The 8,572-nt window shown below is 40.1% G+C and overlaps 1 protein-coding gene across 1 annotated transcript in view; it reads right to left on the reverse strand.

The window, feature by feature from the left end:
- Positions 1-2,931: 2,931 nt before the first annotated feature.
- LOC108244060 (kinesin-like protein KIF21A) overlaps positions 2,932-8,572 on the reverse strand; it is a 44,067-nt gene continuing 38,426 nt past the window's right edge. The window contains 3 exon segments of the mRNA XM_017429931.3: positions 2,932-7,919; positions 8,003-8,199; positions 8,283-8,453. Coding sequence (XP_017285420.1) covers positions 7,862-7,919; positions 8,003-8,199; positions 8,283-8,453 — 426 coding nt within the window. The 3' untranslated portion in view covers positions 2,932-7,861.

Raw genomic sequence — 8,572 nt, forward strand, 5'->3', positions numbered from 1 at the left:
AACTCATTTCAGCCGCTTGTATTCGCGATCTCGTTCTTTCGGTCACTACCCAAAGCTCGTGACCATAGATGAGGGTAGGAACGTAGATCGACCGGTAAATCGAGAGCTTCGCTTTTTGACTCAGCTCTCTCTTCACCACGACAGACCCGTACAGCGCCCGCTTCACTGCAGACGCTGCACCAATCCGCCTGTCGATCTCCCGCTCCATTTTTCCCTCATTCTGTCTCGTTAACTTGAAACTCAAACAAGACTAAATGCGGTGAAATATGTGGTCAAATAACAAGAAAACAAAACAAAACAAAACAAAAAAAAACAGGGTGGCGATTACTGATTTGCCACAGGTGTGCTGATTACAAACAGAAATCGGGTGCGGTGGTGGAAGGAGTTGGAGCAGCAGCAAACTGAGCTCAGGTTTGAGTGCGTACGGACCAATCGGTGCGTGTGTTTGTGTTTATTTATCGCCCGTAGCGCGAGAAATAATTTGCGTTTGCACAAATCTACACAGTCAGCGAAACGGATTTGTTCGAAACACAAAAATGGCTACAACTGAGTTGACTTTACAGTTGCTGAGCTGAAATTAGCCGTGGTCGTAACCGAGCATCTTCCTTAACGCATACTTTGAGCACAACACATTCTGCTACACCTTTGCTTTGAAACCTAAACATGAGCTGTTTGTCTGTTAGCAAAATATTTGATGAGCCACTGGCTGGATTTTATTGAGACGCTCATAAGCTGTTCATTGGATGGTCGTCTACAGCTGATTAACATTCGGAGTCAACCCGATTAAAGATGGAGGCCACAGTTAATTGACCTCAGTGAATGCCTGAGGCTAAATTAGGTGTGGTGGTAGCAGATAGTCATTCACAACACCTGCTCCAAGCACCAAGGTGACGGGTGATATGCATTCCTTCAAGGATGTAAGATGACACATCTGTGTGTTAGTCAGCGTGTTTACCGGCCAACGCGCGTCTAATTATAGCCGTCTTACGCTCGCCGGCACGCCCTGGGTTGGACGAGCGGCCTGCCTGCTGGTGGAAATCGTAGCAGCAGCTTTGGGGCAAACATCACGCCACAACCCCCCCGGGGGGGGTGAGTTCACTGAAAGGTACGAGTCAGGAACCCCCGTCTGCAGAACGTTTCACTAATCGTCATCCAGCAGCTGACGGCCCAAAGGTGCCTCAAACGTGACGCCGTTTGTTCCAAATAATCCCCCACAGAGCTGAAAGTTAACACTTTAAATATTCAAACTGACTAACAACAATAACAGTGTACTTTTATTTATGTTTTTGTTGATTTCAGATGGAAATAACAACTTATATGGCAAGATATTGTGATAAAAAGGAGAAAAGCTTTCAGGTTTTTTTTTTTTTATATTTGGTGTTTTTATTGATTGATTCCAACATAAATCATAAAAAACACTTGGAAGAACAAACAAATAGTTAATAAATAAATGTAAATACAACTGGTTTAGTTGCTGCATGAAGTAGAGCCAAGCAGCTGTTTTTAATGGAAATGCTGTCAGTCAGTTTTTCTGTCCTGTTAGCAAAATATCCCATGAACCGCAGGGCGAGTTTCGCAAAAAGTTTAATTTGGATGTCAGACCACAACTGATTCAAGATGGCTGCCACGGCCGACAGCAGCACAAAAATAACAACAGGTCGGCCATTTTTGAAGGGTATTGATCTGAAATTATGAGTGGTGGTAGCTGAGAGTCATCCCAACACGATCCGATGGATCCGGTGGAAAACGGGGTCTGTTGGGAACGTATTTGGACCTAATTTTTGTAGAAAGTCAAATTTAAATAATGTTTAATGAACTTTTGGTTCACACAGTTTGGTAATATTCATATTATTGCCACCGCTGCCCTGCTTCATTTAAGATTATTTAGTTATTTCTACTTTTGACAAAAACACCATTTCCACTTGATTTTCCCGCTCTTTTTTTTCTTCTCAGCCCTGATGTTTGATTGGTTGGCAGATGTTCTCCGGTGGATTCTACCGATCCCATGTTTATGAATGGCGTGCGATGATATGGACAGATCTGCGGCAGACGGCTCGAACCGAACCCAACACTTCACCCGTTTGCCGTCGGCTCCCAGTCTCCCGCTCGGCGTTGATTTCCCACAGGTCCACCTCTTTAGTCACGCTCACTTTGTTTGCGGAGGACGTGATTTCTCCAGACGCGCAGCTCTCTGGAATTTCACGCTAAAATTCCTTCAGAGAGAGACGCCGCCGCTCTTTCCCGTCTGGTATTCTCAGAGAAGCCGGCGAGGTCGGCTTCGGTTGTTCGCCGTTTAGGGAGCGGGCAGCACGATCACGGCTCGTCGGTTCTGGTCGTAAAGGAGCTGCGGTTGGTATTTTTAGCAGAGACGAAAGCTCGGTGGGGTAAACACCGACCCTGTCCCTCAAGGGACATGTCAATGTTGTGAAAAATGTCTCTAACTACCACTTGGATGACATGAAACATGCTTTACGTTAAAAAAAAAGTAGCTAAAGTAAGAAAAAGTGCTGTCGATTGGAGAAAATAAAATATTTCATTGCTTAAATAAAACACAGTGGTGGCAGGATTATGGTACGGGCCTGTTTCTTTGGTCTCTAAGATGTAAAAGTGAATTTTGAATTCTTCCAGAGAACTGTGAAGGAAAAAATTCAGGACACCTGTTTTAAGAGAAGAAGAGTCGTGTAGAAAGAAACTGCTCATCAGCTATAAAACACAGTGACGGTAGTATTATGGTATGGGCTTGTTTCGCGCTCTGCAGGATTAAGTAATGAAGTTTGAGTTCTTCTAGAGAATTGTGGAGGGAAAAAATCCAAACCCTTATTTTAAAGAACAGGAGTTATGTAAAAATAAAGAAAAAACCCTATTCTGCTCATCTCGTCTATAAATAATGGTGGCAGTATCATGGTATGGGCCGGTTTTTTGGTCTTTAAGAATTCTACTAGAGAACTGTGAGGAAGGTGGTGTAGAAAGTCTTAACATCTAGCTTATAAAAGCTTTCTTCGTCACGTATTGTGTGACGACTTCTTATACAAGCACGTTCCTCTAAAACGATAACGACGGCGAGAAAAAGGCGGCACTGAATCCCGTCCAAGGCCATCTCGTTACCGGGCGGTAACTCACAGCGATTTTAAATTGTCTGATAAACGCAGAGCACCTGCAGCTATAAAAAAAAAAAAAAAAAATCACATTCTGCGGACGGATTTAACTGTGAAACAGGAGCATCTGGTTAAGCCCACGCGCCGCTAATCAATATGTTCACAGGATCCAGGATCCAAACTCGTCACGCTTTGAGCTACAATTAAACCGAAAGTCTCGGCCCACGCCGGCTGTCTAAGGAGGCGGGATTGATTTCATGAAAAAACTGATCATCGGTGCTCTGTGCCGTTAACTAAACCAATTATTTCGTTCCTGAAACTGAAGCTGTAACCAAAGAAATTCAGTAAATCTTAGATTACAAACCAAATTGAATAACTAAAACTGCCGTGGTCGTTTGTTTTCATCCTTCTGCTGTTCATGATTATTTTATAATCACTCAATCCTTTTTTGTAACATTTGAATTCTTATTAAACCTCAACGTTCAGTTTGAATATCTCTGCGTGAAACGAATTAACCCTAAAGTTACAACAGTTGTTTAAAACGGGCCTTCAGCAGCCAGGTTACCGTTTTCCCGCTCTTTTTTTTTGTCTGTTAAACTAAGGTATCTTGAATAATTAAAAGAAAATAGGAATGAAACTAGCTTTTTATATCAGTTAGTTATAAAATTTTTATATAAGTTGATTTAAAAGCAGGAAACAGGAACCGTAGTGAGCTGAAACATTTGATTAGCGCTTTGCATTAGCCTAGCTTGAAGGGATTTTATTTTCTTTCTTCCTTTTTCCTCTTTTAAATTTTCTTTCACTCTTTTCCAGAAGTGAAAACAGGCCCATACCATAATACTGCCACAATTATGTTCTTTGGTTCTTATTTAGTTAAACAACGGTGCTTTCCTGTCTTCAAATGTATTTAAACCAAAATATATCAGTTTCTACGATCAAAAACCTTTTTATTTTTAGACTCGCCTCTCAGATACGTAAAATATGATTATTTTCATCCCTGAGTAAATCTTCTGTCTACTTTTAAGACTTTGTGGTACTTTAATGTATTATTTATGGTGAAATAAAACTTTCTGCCGGTAAGAAAACCAACGACTTAGGAAAGCAGCATTTAAGGCGTACAATCAAAAGTTTATTTACATTTTCTGTCTTTTCCGAACTGTCAAACACTGCAAGTGTTCATAAAAGTTTATTTTTTAGTCTTTCTTTGAATAAAAGTCAAAGTTTTGACTGTTTCCACCCAAATTTAAATGGGGAACAAGCTTTTTAATGATGCCTGAGTGAGACATCGCCGGGTAAACTGTTTTTTGTGTTTTTTTAGGAGTAATATGAAGCAGAACATAGGAAGGATTTAACACGATCAGCCCAATTACCACTCAGCTTTCAGTGCAGCTGAACATTAAATATTGATCCATTCATCGCTGCTCAGTTGTTTCTGTCTTTTTCATCTCCCACTGTTAGTTTTTTTCCACATTAGACACAAAACTGCTGCTTTAAGCTCCAATTAAAGAGGAAACGCGTCAAGCTGCCAATTAAAGATGATTAAATATAATTTATTCATACAAATAACCCAAAGTGAAGCTGCTTTGTTTAAATTTTTTCTCGTTTATGGAGTTATTTTATGTCCTGTCGATGTGAAGACAGGTTCAATACGTTTGCTGAAAATGTGAGTTTTTATGTTCGCCCTAAAATCCCAGAAACGAGCCACAGATGTGCTGCCAAAGATCCAGATTACCAACGATAATCCCTCCAGGCGACGCAGCACTGCCACCGTGTGGTCGTGAACCGCCAACACACGGTTTCAAAACAAAATGACATTTTCACAAAGCCCTTCAAAAAAAAAAAAAAAAAACTTACACTGCATCTTTTATTTCCATCACACAAGAGAATCAGCAGGAACAAAACAAACATTTACAAAAGAGTAAGCTAATTACAAATTTACAAAATAAGACGCGTTTAACGTGATTTTTAAAGATTTCCGTGGGAAAAAACAGTCAAATAAGTCTTTTTTTTTCTAAATAAGTTCTTTTAAAAGTCTTGAAATCATCCTTCACAGTTCTTCAGCTTAATTTAATTATTCTTCTATCCATAATACTACCACCCTCGTGCTTTAGGCCTTTTAACAAAGCAGTTCTGCTGGTGATTCTGTTTTTTTAAAGAAATATTCAGATTAACTGGCCTTTAGACATGAGAACTTAGAACAAAAAGCTAAAAAAAGTCAGTTTTTAATCAATGTTTTTTACCTTTAATGGAAACTTTGAACACAAGTTGTTCATTTTAAATTGTTACCTTGTTGTTTTTTAAACGAAGGGGAGGTCCAAATTAACAACAACAACATTAAAAAAAAATACAATTCAGGATTTATTACAGGCACTGAGAACAAAACTGGGATTACGGAGGAATCCACAAACGGATCTGTGCAAACCTGGAAGGAGTGAGTTTACAGCCGATCACACGAAGACGTAGAAACATTTCACAGATCTACGAAAGAAACAAACAGCAGGACTCTGGACATATTTCAACAACAGTGCTTCAGTGTCAGAACACCAGAAATAAACTGAAATGTACGAAAACTCGCCCCCTCAGTCGGAGAAACGTTATGAAAATATACTTCAGAAATTAAAAAAGTATCCGATCCTGACTCAGAACATACAAGGTGCTTGATTCCATCAGCAGAAATGATTTTCATTCACATTATTCAGATCGTAAACGGCCTCGCCATCAAGTTAAACCCAAGGCTGCATTTAAAAAAACAAACAACAAAAAAACATGCAGGTCAAAAAGGCCAAAGGCAACGGTACTGACAACAACAACAAAAATAAGAATAAAACATAAATGAAACCGTTTCTCTCAGGGGTGAAACGCCAAATGACATGATCTCCAGAAATGAACTTCAGCTCAAACTGACTGCGTATTTTCGCCCAAAATTCTTACAAAACGTAAAAACTAAAGTCGCAAACGGATAAAAGTAGCTCGATGGTCGTTGTAGCTCTTTTTTAGTGGCTTGTTAACATTTATAATAATAGTTTTGTAGAAACTGCAGCGTTTAAAAAATATAAAACAGAAACCTCGCTGACAACAGCTAAATCTAACGGTTAGCTAGCGTTAGCTTAAGTCACGCCGACTCTTTTTAATCTGTTTTTGTTAAACTTTTAAGAGGCTGGTTAATAAACAAAACGGTTGACTGTTTAATCACAAATAAGTAAGTCAATATAACCAATTAGCATCACAAGCTAATTCTGAGGTAAAAACAGAACTGCAGGCTCTGCAAGCTAGCTAGTTTGAGCTAGTTAGCATCCCGGTTTCCTAATCCTTTTTTATTATTATTATTTTTTTAACTTTTGAAATTAAACTTCAGTTTGTTAGCATTGTGAATGTCTTTAACACAATAAGTAGGGCTTTAGTTTACGTTTATGATAAATGGGGTGAAAAAGAAACAAACGAAAACTGACTGCAGGCTCTGCAAGCTAGCTAGTTTGAGCTAGTTAGCATCCCAGTTTCCTAATTCTTTATTATTATTATTAGTATTTTAAATCAAACTTAAGTTTTTTAGAACTGTGAATGTCTTAAACACAATAAGTAGGACTTTAGTTTAAGTTTATCATAAATGTGGAAAAAAGAAACAAACAAACGAAAACTGACTGCAGGCTCTGCAAGCTAGCTAGTTTAAGCTAGTTAGCATCCCAGTTTCCTAATTCTTTACTATTATTTTTTTAATTTTTGAAATCAAACTTAAGTTTGTTAGCATTGTGAATGTCTTAAACACAATAAGTAGGGCTTTAGTTTACGTTTATGATAAATGGGGCAAAAAAAGAAAAAAACGAAACCTTTTGGCTAATCTGGCTAACAAGATTAGCTTAGCAGGATTTCTGAGAGGTTCATTTCATCTTTAAACCTTTTGACTTCACATAATTTGAGCCACTTTTAGTTTGTACATCTAGTTGTGTGAAATATGTATGAATAAAATACATTTTAAAGTATTTTTAAACGGTTCTGCAGCTTCGTGAGCCTTTTAAATTAAAGCCCTTCTTCAAGAACTTTAGGGAATAGTGTGATATTTAGTGCTGCGATATGATTTAACAACGTCAGCTCGAGAAAAAGCACAAAAAAGTGATGAAGAAAATGTGAACAGAACCCAAGTTATCTCGCGAGAGGCCTCTTCCTGTCAGCGTTTGGCAGTAGCAGCTTAAAAGTGAACGTTTTCAGCGGCCGTTTGGTCCTTGATGACTTGGTACACACACTCATACAGACATAAATACCTGAAATGACCCGTACAATAAAGCAGGGAGGACAGCAAACCACACATTACATCAACACACAGTACAAACTCACAGCTACCGCTGAGGTTGGAGCAAAAGGAGCTTCATGTCTCGTCTGAGGACGCTTCAGCAACTTAGCTTTAATGAACATTTTATGAAGGGAAGCTAAACTTTTCATCAAAACTCTTTTTTTGCAGCAGCACTGACAAAACCAAAACTTACCGCGAGCAAAGACCTGTTTTTGTTGAACGTGCTGTCTCAGTTGTCCTGCGGTCCCTGGAGCTCTAAAACAGTTTTGACCTAAAATAATAACGATCGCCCGGAAATACTGACCGTGTTCCCGACACACATCCGTGTGGAACACCGGGTAATTTCCAGCCTAAAGCGAACACTCTGATGCCAGCATAGGCCGTCTTTGGGTTCTCGAATCAACTCTTCGTCAATAACTTCTCAAATAATTCATGTTGACTGACTGCTAGGGGGATAATACTCGATTTGAAAGATTGGCGTTCAGTTAATTCCATCATCCAGAGGTCTTTTGGCTTCCCAAACCTTTACTGTACGGTCACTATTTAAAAAAAACACAAAGAAAATGGTAATTAACAACAGAAAAAGGTGTAAAATATATATATAAAACAGAATGGGACTTACTCGGAAGCGGTGAACAGTTGGTTACCGTTGGATGCCAAACCGTTGATGGGACTGTCGTGCCCCTGGACCTCTCCAAGAGAAGCGAGGGAGTCGGCGTGCCAAAGGCGCAGCAGCCCTCCTCTGCAACCGGTGAGGAGGACCGGGGAGCCTGGCACCACCCCCAGGGCGCTGACCCAGTCCGTCTGGGCGCTGACCGACTGCTCGGCAACAAAACCACCAACCGTTTTAGAGTTTACTCTGCAGCTCGGATCGCTTCTTAAACGTTATCGCTTCACTTCACCTGTAGTAACCTTTTACTGGCCACGTCCCACTTCCTGATATCGAAATCCCTGGAGCTGCTGTAGAAGACCTCTCCACGCAGAGCCAGGGACTCCACGCTGTCCTGGTGCGAGGGCTCGAACGTGTGACTGGAGCCGATGCTACCCTGAGCACCTTCTGCCACTTCAAACATCTGGAGGGAACAGAAACATTTAAGCATCTATTAGAGGCGTAAACAATATGCTTACGCGTGGTTCTCTGCGTAGCTCCACCAGTTTCCTGTAGGAGGCGCTGCAACTGTGTGCAGCTGCA

Source organism: Kryptolebias marmoratus, linkage group LG18, assembly GCF_001649575.2.
Source record: "Kryptolebias marmoratus isolate JLee-2015 linkage group LG18, ASM164957v2, whole genome shotgun sequence".
Taxonomy (NCBI): domain Eukaryota; kingdom Metazoa; phylum Chordata; class Actinopteri; order Cyprinodontiformes; family Rivulidae; genus Kryptolebias; species Kryptolebias marmoratus.